The sequence below is a fragment of the Mustelus asterias genome, chromosome 2 (genome assembly GCF_964213995.1).
Source record: "Mustelus asterias chromosome 2, sMusAst1.hap1.1, whole genome shotgun sequence".
Classification (NCBI taxonomy): domain Eukaryota; kingdom Metazoa; phylum Chordata; class Chondrichthyes; order Carcharhiniformes; family Triakidae; genus Mustelus; species Mustelus asterias.
In genome coordinates this window covers 14,658,379-14,676,972 of record NC_135802.1, presented here as the reverse complement: position 1 = coordinate 14,676,972, position 18,594 = coordinate 14,658,379, and the positions used below count along the sequence as shown (strand labels likewise).

Sequence of the window (18,594 nt, the reverse complement as noted above, 5' to 3'; positions counted from 1 at the left end):
ACTCGGCCCCTCCCTATCTCTGCAATCCCCTCCATGGCCTCGCTCCCTCCCTATCTCTGGAATCTCCTCCATCCCTCCATGGCCTCGCTCCCTCCCTATCTCTGGAATCTCCTCCATCCCTCCATGGCCTCGCTCCCTCCCTATCTCTGGAATCTCCTCCATCCCTCCATGGCCTCGCTCCCTCCCTCTCGCTGTAATCTGCTCCATCCCCACAAGCCGCTGAGATATCCACTCTCCTCTAATCCTGGTTTCAGCAACATGGGAGTGAAATCACTCCATCTACTGGTGGCCTCACACTGGCCTCATGGTCCTGGACTAACAGAGATCGTGGTCCTTGCTGCGAGGCTGTGAAAAGGTTGGTTTCAAAACCCCCCCCACAGTTTAGACAATTCCCAGCACCACGCGGAAGCTCACTCACTCACCCTGGCCTAGCAGCTGGAGGGACCCCCCTCTCCCCTCATACATCCCACACTCTCTCTGTGTGGGCACAGAGTGTGGGGCGCTAAAATGGGCTCACACCGAGAATACGTTTGGGAGGCACTGAATTAGAAGCGCTATGTGAATGCAGGTTGTTGCTGTTTGATGCCAGTTGTACGGGAGCCTGTACGCGATCCCTGTATTTTCAGACCTTACCTGTCGTAGCAGTTAAAATCATCCAACCAGCACCCTTTCTTGACCAGCTCGATGGAGCCCGAGTTGTTGCGCCAGGAGGCGTAGCAGTGGAGGCGCTTGTCCTTCTCGCCCTCGCACTCCTCCACACCGCTCTTGTTGGTCTTCTCCAGCTCCCAGTTTGCATTGTAGTAAGCGCACTCTCTGGTCTCTGCTTCTCCATGGCCCGGTCCTGTGGGAGGTCACGCAACAGGAGCGTTAATGACAGCAAGGAGGGCACACTCACACTGACAAACAGGCAGGCAGGGGGTGGGTCGGGCAGCAGCCTGTGTGGGCGGAGGGTGGGGGGGGGGAGGGCACGCGAGAGGGAGAACGAGAGGGTGAGCATGAGGGGGAGCACACAAGGATTAATACTTCAGCTCGGTAACCTTTGACCCTAAACATGAACTCTCGCTGCCCTCTCCGCGGATGCTGCCTGACCTGCTGAGTGTTGTCAGCATCTTTGGTTTTTTATTTCAGGTGCTTTCCTTCTGTAAAAGTCAACATGTTTTGGGCTTTGTTTTGTTTTCCCCAAACCCCCCCCCGACCTCCAAATAACTGTATGAGTGCGGGGGCTAGTGGGGGGGAAGGGGGGGGATGGGAGGGTGCGAGGAGCAGAGCTTGGCCATAAAATTAAAATAAGGATCGCAAACGTCTGTGACCAAACTCCCCACCCCCTCACCCGGCTCTGTCCCTCCCTCCATTGTGTTTCTAACAGCGACAACACTCGCAGATTTACGTCCATAGCAAGAGCAGGAGGAGGCCATTCAGCCCCTCGAGCTTGCTCCACCATTCAATTACATTGTGGCACATTCCCATCTATCCCCCATAACCTTTGACTCCCTTGTTAGTAAATAATCAGCATACATCCGTCTTAAAAATATTCATTAACCCCGCCTCCACCGGCAACTTGCCACGGGGGGAGGTGCCAGGCAACTGGGGAACAGCTATTTAAGAAGGGCTCAGGGGACTACAGACCAGCAAGTCTCACGTCAGTGGTAGGGAAACTACTGGAGAAACTTCTGAATGGGAGCATCTATCTCCACTTGGAGAGGCAAAGCTTGATCAGGGACAGTCAGCGTGGCTTCATCAGAGGGAGGTCATGCCCAACAAATTTGATTGTATTTGTGGAGGAGGTGTAGATGAAGGTAGTGCAGTTGATGCAGTTTATATGGATTGCAGCAAAGCCTTTGACAAGGTCCCACATGGGAGACCTGTAAAGAAGGTAAATTCACATGGGACACAGGGTAATTTGATAAACTGAATTCAAAATTGGCTCAGTTGTAGGAGACAGAGGGTGATGACAGAAGGCTGCTTTAGTGACTGGAATGATGTGGAGATGCCGGCGTTGGACTGGGGTGAACACAGTAAGAGTTTTAACAACACCAGGTTAAAGTCCAACAGGTTTATTTGGTAGCAAGTGCCATTAGCTTTCGGAGCGCTGCTCCTTCGTCAGACGGAGTGGAAATGTGCTCTCAAACAGGGCACAGACACAAAATCAAGTTACAGAATACTGATTAGAATGCGAATCCCTCCAGCCAACCAGATCTTAAAGATACAGACAATGTGGGTGGAGGGAGCATTAAGCACAGGTTAAAGAGATGTGTATTGTCTCCAGACAGGATAGCCCGCAAGTCCAGGAGGCAAGCTGTGGGGGTTACTGATAATGTGACATAAATTCAACATCCCGGTTTAGGCCGTCCTCATGTGTGCGGAACTTGGCTATCAGTTTCTGCTCAGCGACTCTGCGCTGTCGTGTGTCGTGAAGGCCGCCTTGGAGAACGCTTACCTGAAGATCAGAGGTTGAATGCCCGTGACTGCTGAAGTGCTCCCCCACAGGAAGAGAACATGCATGGTACATTGGGGAAACCATGCAGACGCTACGACAATGGATGAATGAACACCGCTCGACAATCACCAGGCAAGACTGTTCTCTTCCTGTGGGGGAGCACTTCAGCAGTCACGGGCATTCAGCCTCTGATCTTCAGGTAAGCGTTCTCCAAGGCGGCCTTCACGACACACGACAGCGCAGAGTCGCTGAGCAGAAACTGATAGCCAAGTTCCGCACACATGAGGACGGCCTAAACTGGGATGTTGAATTTATGTCACATTATCAGTAACCCCCACAGCTTGCCTCCTGGACTTGCGGGCTATCCTGTCTGGAGACAATACACATCTCTTTAACCTGTGTTTAATGCTCCCTCCACCCACATTGTCTGTATCTTTAAGATCTGGTTGGTTGTAGGGATTTGCATTCTAATCAGTATTCTGTAACTTGATGTTGTGTCTCTGTGCCCTCTTTGAGAGCAGATTTCCACTCCATCTGACGAAGGAGCAGCGCTCTGAAAGCTAATGGTATTTGCTACCAAATAAACCTGTTGGACTTTAACCTGGTGTTGTTAAAACTCTTATTAGTGACTGGAAGCCAGTGTCCAGTGGCATACCACAAGGATCTGTGTTAGGCCCCCTATTATTCATCATTTATATAAATGACATTGATGACTCTGTGGGGGGTGGGATTAGTTAGTTTGTGGATGACACAAAGATTGGACGGGTGGTTAACAGTGAGGCGGAGTGTCTTGGGCTACAAGAAGATATAGATGGAATGGTAAAATGGGCAGATAAATGGCAGATGGAATTTAACCCTGAAAAGTGTGAGGTGATACATTTTGGAAGGAGTAATTTGGCAAGGAAGTACTCAATGAATGTTAGGGCACGAGGAAGTTCTGGGGAACAAAGGGACCATGGCGTGTTTGTCCACAGATCTCTGAAGGCGGAAGGGCATGTTAGTAAGGTTGTAAAAAAAGCATATGGGATACTTGCCTTCATCAATCGAGGCATAGATTACAAAAGCAGATAAGTAATTTTGGAGTTGTATAGAACTTTGGTGAGGCCACAGCTGGAGTACCATGTGCAGTTCTGGTCGCCACATTATAGGAAGGATGTGACTGCACTGCAGGGGGTGCAGAGAAGATTCACCAGGATGCTGCCTTGGATGGAACATCTAAATTATGAAGAGAGGATGGATAGGCTTGGGTTGTTTTCGTTGGAGCAGAGAAGACTGAGGGGTGACTTGATCGAGGTGAACAAGATTATGAGGGGCGTGGACAGAGCGGATAGGGAGCAGCTGTTCCCCTTAGTTGAAGGGTCAGTCACAAGGAGACATAGATTCAAGGTGAGGGGCAGGATGTTTAGGGGGGATGTGAGGAAAAACGTTTTTACCCAGAGGGTGGTGACGATCTGGAATGCGCTGCTTGGGAGGGTGGTGGAGGCGGGATGCCTCACATGCTTTGTAAAGTATTTGGATGAACACTTGGCACATCATAACATTCAGGGCGATGGGCCAAGTGCTAGCAGATGGGATTCGGTGGGAGTTCAGGTGTTTCCAATGGGCCGGTATGGACTTGATGGGCTGAAGGGTCTCTTCTGCGCTGTGTGATTCTCTGATTCTATAACCTGGAACTCCTAAGATTCATGACACTCAGAAAAAAATCTCCTTCTTAAAGATCCCTTATTTTTAAACTAGAATCATAGAATTCTATGATTCTATGATTCAGAAAAAAATCTCCTTCTTAAAGATCCCTTATTTTTAAACTGTGTCCACTAGTTCTATATATACCGAGTCTTGTTCTATTTCTCTTTCTTTATTGTGTCATTAACATCCATGCTTTTCTAATAAAATTCACAGAGAACAGCCACCTGGCCCGCTCTATCACATTTAAAACCATGCACCTTAATATGCTTCTCCTGTCAACGTCAGGAGCTAGTCACTCAAAGCAACTCCAATTTCTTCAGCCCAGTTAGAGAAACCTAGAAACTGGGATCAGGAGTAGGCCATTCGGCCCATCGAGCCTGCTCCACCATTCATTTTCATTATGGCTGATCATCAAATTCAATATCCTGATCCCTCCTTCCTCCCGTATCCCTTGATCCCTTTAACCCCAAGAGCTATATCTAATTGTGGGCAGCACGGTGGTACAGTGGTTAGCACTGCTGCCTCACAGCACCAGGGACCCGGGTTCGATTCCCGGCTTGGGTCACTGTCTGTGTGGTGTCTGCACGTTCTCCCCGTGTCTGCGTGGGTTTCCTCCGGGTGCTCCGGTTTCCTCCCACAATCCAAAAGACGTGCTGGTTAGGTGCATTGGCCATGCTAAATTCTCCTTCGGTGTACCCGAACAGGCGCCGGAGTGTGGCGACTGGGGGATTTTCACAGTAACTTCATTGCAGTGTTAATGTAAGCCTACTTGTACCATAGAAACATAGATGATAGGAGCAGGAGGAGGCCATTCGGCCCTTCGAGCCTGCTCCGCCATTCATCACGATCATGGCTGATCATCCAACTCAATAGCCTAATCCTGCTTTCTCCCCATAACTTTTGATCCTATTCGCCCCAAGTGCTATATCCAGCCGCCTCTTGAATACATTCAATGTTTTGGCATTAACTACTTCCTGTGGTAATGAATTCCACAGGCTCACCACTCTTTGGGTGAAGAAATGTTTCCTCACCTCCGTCCTAAATGGTCTACCCCAAATCCTCAGACTGTGACCCCTTGTTCTGGACTCCCCCACCATCTACACACTAATTTCCTTCCTAATATCTTCTTGAAATGACACACATGCAGAATGACTTTGTATTCACTGCTCAGGAGTAGATTGTTCGGTCCATCAAGGATGTCCTCAAAGCTCCTCCCTTCATCGGCCTATCCTGCTGCTTCTTTTCCCTCCCGGGTTTATCTAACGTCCCTGTCAATACACCTCCACTATTTGCCTCGACCTCTCCCGTTGATAACAGCCTCCACATTCTCCCCACTCTCCGGAGAAGCAAATCGCTCCCGAATTCCTTATTCGGTTTATTGGTGTCTTGCTTCCATTTGTTGCACACACTTCCCCAAACGTTCCCTCCGGCTTGTAATTAAGAGATTCTCCACATTCTGAGTCATCATGGTGTGAAAAGCCTTTTATATCGCTTGGCTAAAAGCTCAATTAAAGGGAGAGAGAGAGAGTGGTGTCATGGTACTGTCGCTAGACTAGCAATCCCAGGTTACTACCGTGGGGACGCAAGTCTTTCCACCATTTAATAAATCCACAAATTTAAATTTAATCCAGCATCCAATTTATAACTGGAATGATAAAACGCTAGTCTCAGTAACAGTGATCATGAAACTGGTTCAGGAAGGACGGATTTGAGATCTCAGTTCAATGCCCTTCAGGGAAGGATATCTGCCATCCTTCCCCGGTCTGGCCTCCAGAGCCACAGCAACACGGTTGACTCTGAAATGGCCGAACAAGCCACTCAGATAAGGGTAGTTAGGAAGGGCAACAAAGGCTGGACTTCCCAGCGACCCCTACATCCCTTGAAAGAATCAAAAAGAAAGATGGTTTATCATAGAATCCCAACAGAATCCCTGCAGTGCAGAAGGAGACCATTTGGCCCATCAAGCCTGCACCGATTCTCCAACTGAGCATCACACTCAGGCCCTACTCCTGTGACCCCCCACGTATTTACCCCGCAAATCCCTCGAACCTACATATCCTGGGACACTAAGAGACAATCTAATTTGAACATCTTTGAACTGTGGGAGGAAACTGGAGTACCCAGAGAATCAAAGCTAGGGTGTAGAGAAAGAGCGACTTAATGCGAGGTAGGTCGATTCAAAAGTCTGACAGCAGCAGGGAAGAAGCTGTTCTCGAGTTGGTTGGTACGTGTCCTTAGAATTTTATATCTATTTCCCGACGGAGGAAGGTGGAAGAGAGAATGTCCGGGATGCGTGGGGTCCTTAATTATGCTGGCTGCTTTGCCGAGGCAGCGGGAAGTGTAGACAGAGTCAATGGATGGGAGGCTGGTTTGCGTGATGGATTGGGCTACATTCACAGCCTTTTGTAGTATTTGGGGGCGGGGGTGGTGGGGGGGTGGAGCTGTCAATGACACAGCAGACGCAATGGTCTCCTTTTGCACTGTAACCATCCCATGATTACAATGCAACCATAGTTATAACGCCTCTACTTTCTCAGGAAGCCAAGGAAATTTGGCATGTCCGCTACAACTCTCAACAACTTTTACAGATGCACCACAGAAAGCATTCTTTCTGGTTGTATCACAGCTTGGTATGGTCTGCCCAAGACCACAAGAAACTACAAAGGGTCGTGAACGAAGCCCAGTCCATCACTCAAACCAGCCTCCCATCCATTGGCTCTGTCTACACTTCCCGCTGCCTCGGCAAAGCAGCCATATAATTAAGGACCCCACTCCCCCCTGACATTCTCTCTTCCACCTTCTTCCTTCGGGAAAAAGATACAGAAGTCTGAGATCACGTACCAACTGACTCAAGAACAGCTTCTTCCCTGCTGCTGTCAGACTTTTGAATGGACCTACCTCCCATTATGTTGATCTTTCTCTACACCTTAGCTATGACTGTAACACTACATTGGGGAGGCGCTGGCTTAGTGATATTATCGCTAGACTATTAATCGGGAAACTCAGCCAATGTTCTGGGGAACCGGGTTCGAATCCCGCCACGACAGATGGTGGAATTTGAATTCAATAAAAAAAATCTGGAATTAAGAATCTACTGATGACCATGAAACCATTGTCAATCATCAGAAAAACCCATCTGGTTCACTAATGTCCTTTAGGGAAGGAAATCTGCCGTCCTTACCTGACCTGGCCTACATGTGACTCCAGAGCCACAGCAATGTGGTTGACTCTCAATTGCCCTCAGGCAACTAGGGCTGGGCAATAAATGCTGGCCAGCCAGCGACAGCCATGTCCCACGAATGAATAAAAAAAGATTCTGTGCTCTCTCCTTTCCTTCTCTATGAAGGGTATGCTTTGTCTGTATAGCGCGCAACAAACAATACTTTTCACTGTATACTAATACATGTGACAATAATAAATCAAATCCAATGATTCGATTCTACAACCTGAAACACATTCAGCGGCAGCTGCTTTTTCAGTTCAGTGCAACAGGAGAATGATGGCGGAAGAACAGCATCAAATGCTGGGAATTTATTAATAGCAACATCATTGGCCAAACTTCAAAGGGATTGAGCTTCGAGCCCAGTCCTGATCTGCTAAGTGGCTCATTACTATAATAAACAGGGCTCCCAACACTGTACTACTGTAACCTTCCTCAAAGGACTGAATCATAGAATCCTTACAGTGCAGGAGCAGGCCATTCAGCCCATCGAGTCTGCACCGACAACAATCCCACCCAGGCCCTATCCCCAAAACCCCATGCATTTACCCTGCTAGTCCCCTGACACTAAGGGGCAATTTAGCATGGCCAATCCACCTAACCCGCACACCTTTGGACTGTGGGAGGAAACCGGAGCACCCGGAGGAAACCCACGCAGACACGGGGAGAATGTGCAAACTCCACACAGACAGTGACCCAAGCTGGGAATCGAACTCGGGTCCCTGGCGCTGTGAGGCAGCAGTGCTAACCACCGTGCCGCCCATAAAGTAGCGGCTCTGTGTTAAAATGGAACTCTAATACCGCTTTACCCCATTCCCTTATCTTTGCCACTCAGCAGGTGGCGAGAGGAGCAGGTTATATTGCCGTTTGGTTGGAGTTTTAAATCAACATGTCACTAAATCGGAGAACGGCATCATAATAAAAGTGAGTTTCCCTCTATGTCTGGCGACAGTTAATGCAATGGGGCATGGGGGCGGGGGAATAGTACAAGGGGCAGCCTTGCTGGGATGGTCACTGAGCAATGACAGTGGGAGCTTGCTGTGCACAAACTGGCTGCTGCATTTCCTACATTGGGACAGTCACTAAAATTCAAAAGCACTTTGAGAAATCCAGTGCTCACTATATAAATGCAAGTCTTTTTTACATTTAGCATCTTAAAGTTTATTTATTAGTGCCACAAAGGCTTACATTAACACTGTCATGAAGTTACTGTGAAAATCCCCCAGTCGCCACACTCCGGCGCCTGTTCGGGTACACTGAGGGAGAATTTAGCACGGCCAATGCACCTAATCAGCACGTCTTTTGGACTGTGGGAGGAAATTGGAGCACCCGGAGGAAACCCACGCAGACACGGGGAGAACATGCAGACTCTTCAGAGACAGTGACCCAAGCAGGGAATCGAACCCGGGTCCCTGGTGCTGTGAGGCAGCAGTGCTAACCACTGTGCCACCCGATTGGAGGGTGTCGGGGGTGGGGATGGAGCAAGGGAAGAGGATATTGTAGCTTGTCACCATCAGACACCCACCAAATCACAAGGCACACTGGTCAGACATGAGGAAGCTCTGACGAAGGGTCATCCAGACTCAAAACATTGGCTCTATTCTCTCTCTGTCAAACCTGCTGAGATTTTCCAACATTTTCTGTTTTTGATAAAGAAGGGAAGCAACCCTTCATGTTAGATGGTTACCAACTCGAGGGTTCACAAGACTGATACAAGGGGTTATCTAACGAAGAGAGAGTGGGGCTTGTATCCATTGGACTTCAAAGATTAAGAGGTGATCTTATTGAAACCTACAAGATCCTGAGGGGACTTGACAGGTGGATGCTGAGAGGAGATTTCCCCTTGTGGGAAACACTGGAATGAGGGGGACACTGTTTAAAAAATAAGGGGTCTCCCGTTTAAGATGGAGGTGAGGAGAAACTCTCTCTCTCCAACGGCATTGAGTCTCTGGAGCTTAGGCCCCCAGAGAGTGGAGGAGGCAGGGTCACTGAATGTTTATAGGGCTGAGTTAAAGGTAGATTCTTGAATGACATGGGGGTCAAAGGTTATTGGGAGTAGACCAGGAAAGTAGAGTTGGGATCACAATCAGATCAGCCATGATCTTATCAAATGGCAGAGCAAGCTCGAGGGGCTGAATGGCCCTAATTCACATGTTCAGATGCACATATGGTTCGTAATCTTCCCTTTATTCGCCCACCACAGTGGCTAATTACAGTTTCCCTTTGCCATCCTAGCTGGAGCCAAGTAAGTAATTACTTGCAGATAATCTTCCGACCTACTTGTCTCAGAATTCCATAATTCTGTGTCTTATGAGAGTCATAGAATTCCCTGCAGTGCAGAGGGCTATTCCGCCTATCGGGTCTGCACCGACCCTCCAATAGAGCATTTTTACCCAGGTCCACCACCTGCCCTATGCCCATAAACCCCACGCAATTTACCCACTAATTCCCCCTAAGCGATATATATCTTTGGACACGAAGGGACAATTTAGCATGGCCAATCCCCCTAACCTATATATCTTGGGACACTAAGGGGCAATTTAGCATGGCCAATCCCCCTAACCTATATATCTTTGGACACTGAGGGGCAATTTAGCATGGCCAATCCCCCTAACCTATATATCTTTGGACACTGAGGGACAATTTAGCATGGCCAATCCCCCTAACCTATATATCTTGGGACACTAAGGGGCAATTTAGCATGGCCAGTCCCCCTAACCTATATATCTTGGGACACTGAGGGGCAATTTAGCATGGCCAATCCCCCTAACCTATATATCTTGGGACACTGAGGGGCAATTTAGCATGGCCAATCCCCCTAACCTATATATCTTGGGACACTGAGGGACAATTTAGCATGGCCAATCCCCCTAACCTGCACATCTTTGGACTGTGGGAGGAAACCAGAACACCCAGAGGAACCAACGCAGACACAGGGAGAACGTGCAAACTCCACACGGACAGTGAGCCAAGCCGGGAATCGAACCCGGGTTCCTGGTGCAGTGAGGCAGCAGTGCTAACCACTGTGCCGTGCTATAATGGGGAGCTCACCAAAATGGTTTTTGAATTCAGAGATCGGGTGATAAATGCCTAAAAGCCCAGCCTCTACCCCACTGCCTGTCAGCTCCAAGCTGCCAGCGGCCAAGCGGGAAAATAACCACAGGACACCAAGGACATCTTGTCAAACACAAACGATCCAAACATGTTGGTGCTCCCTTTTCAAAGCCTGTGTTTATAAGGTCGCAAAGCAAACTTCGTCAAACGAAAGCTGCTAACCTTGAAGGACCGTGCAACCTCTGTATAAACTGACAGCTTGTAAAGATGACTAAATGGCCTTCCCTCACTTTCCCAAGGAATGCTGAGCTCCTGTTACAGCAGCTCCAGTTACACTGCCTGGAAAAGCACACACGTCACCGCAAGGAGTCAAGGTGCTAAAACCTTCCGACAGGAGAGGGGAAAGGCGGAAGGAAAGGAAGAATAAAAAAGGAGAAAGGAAGAGAGGGGAACACAAAAATAAACTGGCTTTTACACAGTGGCTCTCACAAGTCGCTGGGGAACTCTCCAGCTTGGTTGTATAAATGGTTAATTTTTCAGGCTGCTTCTGCTTTGCTTAAAAGTAACAATGAGAGGGTTGGGGAGCACTGTAGTGGAATTCTTGTACTGCTCTACAGGAACAACTGGGGGCACAGTGGTTAGCACTGCTGCCTCACAGCGCCAGGGACCTGGGTTCAATTCCCGGCTTGGGTCACTGTGCGGAATCTGCATGTTCTCTGAACGCCAGTACCCACCTGTTCTAACTAAAAGCTGCAATATCCAACCTGGTATTGACAGTGTGATTGCTGTTTAACCACGAACAAGTACCCCCTTCAACACCCTTCCCTCAACCCCCTCCCCAACACCAATCCCCCCCCAACACCCCCACACACACACACACACCAACACACAGACCCTCCCCCCCAATTCCCTCCCTCACCACCACCAAGCCCCTGAGCAAATGTGAATACTCCGGGTTAACAAGCACACTAATGGAGTGGGGCCTAGGAGGGTTCAGGAGCTGGCCAGTGACACGGAGCGAGAGCCGCTTTAAACCAATGGATTCAATTCACTGACCTTTCACCCCAATGGTCATTAAAATGCAGGCCCTGTTCTCCAGCATCACTAATAGAAAATCAGGTCGAACGCTTGGCTCCACAAGGCAGGAACGATCGATCCTCCCTCCCCAACAGGAGCACCACGAGCACTGCACAGGGATTGCTAAGCTGACAGCCTCTGACCATATCCAAGATTCGATATGTACACACTTCACACACTCGCCCTCTGATTTCTTTGCCTGATATTTCTTTTCCCCCCTTCACCGCTGCGGCTGTTGTCCGCACACTCTCTGTTTGGGTTTTATTTTGTTCACAAGACTAAACTTGCTATTGGGAAGCCACGGAGTCGAGTTATGATAGGTTCTGTTAAGTTCTGATGAAAGGCCATCGACTGGAGACGTTAACTCTGTTTCCCTGCCTCTCCCTTTCCACAGACACCACCAGAGCCGCTGGGTATTTCCAGCACTTTGTTTCCCTTCCAGACTTCCAGTATCTGCAGTTATCACAGAACCTTAGAATCCCTCCAGTGCAGAAGGAGGCCATTCAGCCCATCACACCTGCACAGACAACAATCCCACCCAGGCCCCACCGTTTTATCCAGCTAATCCCCCTGGCACTAAGGGGCAATTCAGCATGGCCAATCCACCCAACCTGCATTTATTAGTGTCTCAAGTAGGCTTACATTAACACTGCAACGAAGTTACTGTGAAAGTCCCCTCGTCGCCACACTCCGGCGCCTGTTCGGGTACACTGGGGGAGAATTTTGCACGGCCGATGCACCTAACCAGCACGTCTTTCGGACTGTGGGAGGAAACCGGAGCACCCGGACGAAACCCACGCAGACACGGGGCAGCACGGTGGCAGAGTGGTTAGCACTGTTGCCTCACAGCGACAGGGACACGGGTTTGATTCCAGGCTTGGGTCACTGTGCAGAGTCTGCACATTCTCTCCATGTCTGCATAGGTTTCGTCCGGGTGCTCCGGTTTCCTCCCACAGTCCGAAAGACGTGCTGGTTAGGTGCATTGGCCGTGCTAAATTCTCCCTCAGTGTTACCCGAACAGGCGTCGGAGTGTGGCGACGAGGGGATTTTCACAGTAACTTCATTGCAGTGTTAATGTAAGCCGACCTGAGACACTAATAAATAAACTTTAAAACTTAAATGTGACAGCCAATTTACACACAGCAAGCTCCCACACACAGCAATGGAATAATGATCAGAAAATGTGCTTTGGGTCATTGGTTATATTGCAAGATGCCAGAGAGATTGTGCCCTCCTCCGTGTAAATAGTTTCACAAAGTAACCGTCTTTCAAACGGAGAATAAAACTTCACAAGATGAATTTAGTTATGGTTTAATTCGGGGAGAATAATGTTTTCCTGCCACTGCTTCTCTGCAGGTTAGGTGGATTGGCCGTGCTAAATTGCCCCTTAAGTGTCCAAAACATGGGTAGGCAAGGCTAAATATATAGGGTGACAGGGACGGGGTGGAGCTGGGTAAGATGCTCTATCGGAGAATCAGTGCAGACTCGATGGGCCAAATGGCCTCCTTCTGCACTGTAGGGATTCTATGTCTCAGGAAAGATAGTGACTGCTGGGCTACATTCCCAAAGATGTAACAGACTAAGGATGAAGGGTTGGCCATTTACAACCAAAAGGAGAAGAAATTTCTTCAACTGGAGGGTTGTGAATCTGTAGAACTCTCCACTGGAGGGCTCTGAATGCTCAGCTGTCGAATATATTCAAGAACGATGTTGACAAACCTCAGGATGAAGGAAATGGGGGGGTGTGGGGAGAGGGCAGGCGGGTGAATTATGTAACAGTCCAGTCTCGGTCTTACTGAATGGTGGAGCAGGTTCAATGGGCTGAATGGCCGACTCTTGCTCCGGGTTCTTGCATTATGTCCATGCTGCCACTGGTAGTTCTTTGTAATCTCAACCAATGGCCATGCCCAATCTCGAGTCCTCATCCATGAAACCATAAGTTATAGGAGCACAATTAGGCCATTCAGCCCATCGAGTCTGCTCCGCCATGCAATCATGACTGATATGATTCTCATCCCCATTCTCCTGTAACCCTTGATCCACTTATTGATCAAGAATCTATCCATCTCTATTTTAAAGACATTCAATGACCTGCCTCCACAGCCCTCTGTGGGCAATGAGTTCCCCGCCCTCTGGCTGAAGAAATTCCTCCTCAACTCAATTTTAAAGGAGCGTCCCTTCACTCTGAGGTTGCGCCCTCGAGTTCTCTCCCACGAGTGGGCGGCACGGTAGCACAGTGGTTAGCACTGCTGCTTCACAGCTCCAGAGACCTGGCTTGGGTCACTGTCTGTGTGGAGATTGCACATTCTCCTCGTGTCTGCGTGGGTTTCCTCCGGGTGCTCCGGTTTCCTCCCACAGTCCAAAGATGTTAGGTTGATTGGCCATGCTAAAATTGCCCCTTAGTGTCCTGAGATGCGTAGGTTAGAGGGATTAGTGGGTAAGTATGTCGGGATATGGGGGTAGGGCCTGGGTGGGATTGTGGTCGGTGCAGACTCGATGGGCCAAATGGCCTCTTTCTGCACTGTAGGTTTTCTATGATTCTATGATTGGAAACATCCTCTCCACATCCACTCTATCTAGGTCTCTCAGTATTCTGTAAGTGCTATTGGGTAGGGCCAGTGATCTTGCTCGATTCTCCCCCTCTCTCTGCACCATGTCGTCCTAAAGGACATAGAGGCAACCTCCAACACAACCCGTACTGACATCTGATAAGTCTACAAGGACGCGAAAGTGCGATGCTGGATTATAGGTTAAGGGATGCTGGCAGAAAGGTAGAGTTGAGCCTGAAATAAAGGGCTGTGGGGTTGGAGAAGATTCAGTGAGTAAGTGGGAGTTGCTCAAAACGAGTCAGCGCCAAGTGCCTCTCTGAACCTGTTGAAGGATGCCAAGAGAGGCACAGAGGGAAGCTCACCCAACAGATAGTCAAACCTGGGATGGCAACAACACCAACAGGGAGAACACCCAAAACACTAATAAACTTACAACAACAACTGAACTCAATTCGAACAGGTGGCATAACCAACATCCCCTATTGAAACAATAGCAGCTTGACTTAATTGATTTCAATTTAAAGTTCAAAGTTTATTTATTTGTGTCACTAGTAGGCTTACGTTAACACCGCAATGAAGTTACTGTGAAAATCCCCTACTCGCCACACTCCAGCGTCTGTTCGAGTACACTGAGGGAGAATTTAGCATGGCCAGTACACCTAACCAGCACCTCTTTCGGACTGTGGGAGGAAACCCACGCAGACACGGGAGAACATGCAGACTCCGCACATACAATGACCCCCAAACCGGGAATCGAACCCCAGTGCCTGGCACTGTGAGGCAGCATTGCTAACCACTGTGCCACCCCTGTTCTGAAAGATGTGCTGGTTAGGTGTATTGGCCGTGCTAAATTCTCCATCAGTGTACCCGAACAGGTGCCGCAGTGTGGCGACTAGGGGGATTTTCACAGTAACTTCATTACAGTGTTACTATAAGTCTATTTGTGACACTAATAAATAAACTTAAGACTTTTATTCACAGCATTCGGGCGTCTCTGGCTCGGCCTGCATTTATTGCCCACCCCCAATAAAAGGAGAAATGGTCGAGTGCTTCAAGTTTTTAGGTGTCCAGATCACGAACAACCTGTCCTGGTCCCCCCATGCTGACACTATAGTTAAGAAAGCCCACCAACGCCTCTACTTTCTCAGAAGACTAAGGAAATTTGGCATGTCCGCTACGACTCTCACCAACTTTACAGATGCACCATAGAAAGCATTCTTTCTGGTTGGATCACAGCTTGGTATGGCTCCTGCTCTGCCCAAGACTGCAAAAAATTACAAAGGGTCATGAACGTAGCCCAGTCCATCACACAAACCAGCCTCCCATCCATTGACTCGGTCTACACTCCCCGCTGCTCGGAAAAGCAGCCAGCATAATCAAGGACCCCGTGCACCCCGGACATTCTCTCTTCCACCTTCTTCCGTCAGGAAAAAGATACAAAAGTCTGAGGTCACGTACCAACCGACTCAAAAACCGCTTCTTCCCTGCTGCGGTCAGACTTTTGATGGACCTGCCCTATATTAAGTTGATCTTTCTCTTCCCCCTAGCTATGACTGTGACGCCACATTCTGCACCCTCTCCATTCCTTCTCCCCTATGTACTCTATGAACGGTATGCTTTGTCTGTATAGTGCGCAAGAAACAATGCTTTTCACTGTATCCCAATTCATGTGACAATAATAAATCAAATCAAATCAATTGCCTTCCAGAAGTTGGTGGCGAGCTGCCTTCTTGAACTTGATGATCAGACTGACTGGGGCGGCACGGTGGCACAGTGGTTAGCACTGCTGCCTCACAACACTAGGGACCTGGGTTCGATTCCCGGCTCGGGTCACTCTCTCTGCACATTCTCCCCGTGTCTGCGTGGGTTTCCTCCGTGTGCTCCGGTTTCCTCCCACAGTCTGAAAGACGTGCTGGTTAGGGTGCTTTGGCCGTGCTAAATTCTCCCTCAGTGCACCCGAACAGGCGCCGGAGTGTGGGGACTAGGGGAATTTCACAGCAACTTCATTGCAGCGTTAATGTAAGCCTTACTTGTGATCAATAAACAAACTTTACTTGACTTTACCGGAGTAAAACGCAGAAAGATCCAAGCTCAGATTGTCAAATCTCAAGTCTGTCACCAGAACTCAGCTGCTCTGAGCACCCACTCTGTGCGGCTCGAGTTAAGAACAAAAGTTTCCGACTGCTGCCTTTGCACTCGTGAACAAAATACCAATGGGGTTTTATACTGGGCAACAAAGGGGACTGCAGGCCCTGCTGAAGACATTCACCAATTAGACTGGTGAATAAATAAAGCATTACACCGACAGCACATTAAAGGAACAAGAGGCAGATTAGCATCTGTAAAAAGGTGAGAATAGACAAGAGTCTTGCTGGTGAAGTGTGTATTGTGGGCACAGGCAATATAACCGTACCGCTCCAACCGATAAAAAAAAATCACACAGTAAAAACTCAACACAATGGGCATGAGTGAACTGGGGTGGGGGTGAGGGGTGGGGGAGAGTTACCGTTTCTCCCGGGGTTAATCCTCAGGATGGAATAAATCAATTGACATCTTCACAAAAGCAATTACTGCACAGGCACCTCTTAAAGATCATTAATTGATAGCCTGGCTGCTTGGCTCTCAGTGAATTAACATTTTGATTCCAATCTATATAGAATACAGCCGAGGCAGAAATCACGGCAGCAGATAAAAGTGAAGGCAAGAGGGGTTTTAAGGGATGGCAGGGTGGCACAGTGGTTAGCGCTGCTGTCTCACAGCGCCAGGGACCCGGGTTCAATTCCGGCCTCGGGCCACTGTCTGTGCGGAGTCTGCACGTTCTTCCCCCTGTCCGCGTGGGTTTCTTCCGGGTGCTCCAGTTTCCACCCACAGTCCCAAAGATATGGGGGCTGGGTTGATTGGCCAAGCTAAATTGCCCCTTAGTGTCAGGGGAATAGCAGGGTAAATATGTGGAGTTACGGGGATAGGGCCTGGGTGTAATTGTGGTCGGGTGCAGACATGATGGGCAGAATGGCCTCCTTCTGCACTGTAGGGATTCCATTCAAAAATGACGTGGGGACTGAGCTGGGTACTTGCCTGCCTGGAGGTCAACTCCAACACAAACTGATGGAAGTCACAACACTGTAGTCATCACGAGTATGTGTGTTACCTGCAGCGTGCAGACGTATAATGGTGTTAAAAAGGAACACTATCACCGAACATCACCAGTGGTCAGTGTCACCCGTTAGCTCAGGAAAGCCATTAACAATCTGAACAAGCCCACCAGCTTTGCAATTCAGCACTAACCACTTCATGTATTGTATTGTTTTATGTTTCATGGAGAATGTTTTAAAGTTCAGTTTTTTTCTACAGGTAGTTAGTATGTGTAGAAGGAATGCAGCTCAGATGCTGGGAGAGCAGAATAATTACTCACATCAGCATTGCAAGTGGCAATGTTAAGTAGAGTTAATGGACTTTTGTTTACTTTAAGTTCTCTCGGGATTTCAGATTAGCGTGATTGACAGGGTCATGTGATGTTGTGGGTTATGTACAGTCCTGGATCGGCAGCAGAGAAAGAAACAGGCTTTTGGAGTTTGGCTGAAGTTTCTCTGGGGAGAAACTTCTGAAAACTTCACATCTCTCTGAAAACCCCAAGATTGTCTGCTCTCATTATAGCGAGTATATTTGTGATTGCTAACAATATTTAAAGTGGGTTTTAAGGCTAAGAAGAATGTTGCTTATTTGGAACTGCAACTGTGATGTTAGAAATTAAAGTTGTTTCTTTTCATGTTTAAAGATTGTTCAACTGTTAAGAGTTAAACTGCTTCATTTTGTCAGAGTCACAGTTAAACTGCAGTATGAATAAAGCTTGTTTTGACAAAATATCCCTAATTTGTCAGTGGAATTATTCTCATAGAATCCCACAGTACAGGAGGCAGCCATTTGGCCCATCAACTCTGCACCGACCACAATCCTACCCAGGCCCTATTCCCGTAACTCCACACATTTACCCTGCTAGTCCCCCTGATACTAAGGGGGCAATTTAGCACGGCCAATCAACCAAACCCGCTCATCTTTGGACTGTGAGAGGAAACCCACGCAGACACAAGGAGAATGTGCAAACTCCACACAGACAGTGACCTGAGGCCAGAAGTCGAACCCGGGTCCCTGGCGCTGTGAGGCAGCAGTGATAACCACTATGCCAAAGGATCCTTTCCTCACATTTATACCAAGTAGAAAAGTTGTTGGGGTCTAGCCTGGCTGCATTATATTAGATTAATTAGTGTGTCACAAGACTTGCATTGACACTGCAATGAAGTTACTGTGAAAATCCCCAAATATACCTCAGGGTTCTCTTCTGGGACCCTAACACTCGTTACTTTAAACAGTCACTTCATTTGAAAAGTAACTGCCAGATTGTGAACCTAAAAAAAAGGTGCTCTGTAAGAATACAATTGAATCTCCACTCTGTGTAACTTCCTTGGAGAGGGTACAGAGGAGATTTACCAGGACGGTTTCAATGATAGAGAATATTCTAGCCAAGAGGTTGGGCTGGAGAAGCTGGAGCAAGGGAAACTGAAGGGGGAGAGAAA

General features: G+C 48.4%; 1 protein-coding gene across 1 annotated transcript in view; it reads right to left on the bottom strand.

Moving 5' to 3' along the window:
• acvr2ba (activin A receptor type 2Ba) overlaps window positions 1–18,594 on the bottom strand; it is a 193,506-nt gene that overhangs the window by 51,666 nt on the left and 123,246 nt on the right. Inside the window, exon 2 of the mRNA XM_078229660.1 lies at window positions 634–841. Within this exon, the coding sequence (XP_078085786.1) occupies window positions 634–841 (208 nt within the window). The remainder of the gene's footprint in view (window positions 1–633; window positions 842–18,594) is intronic.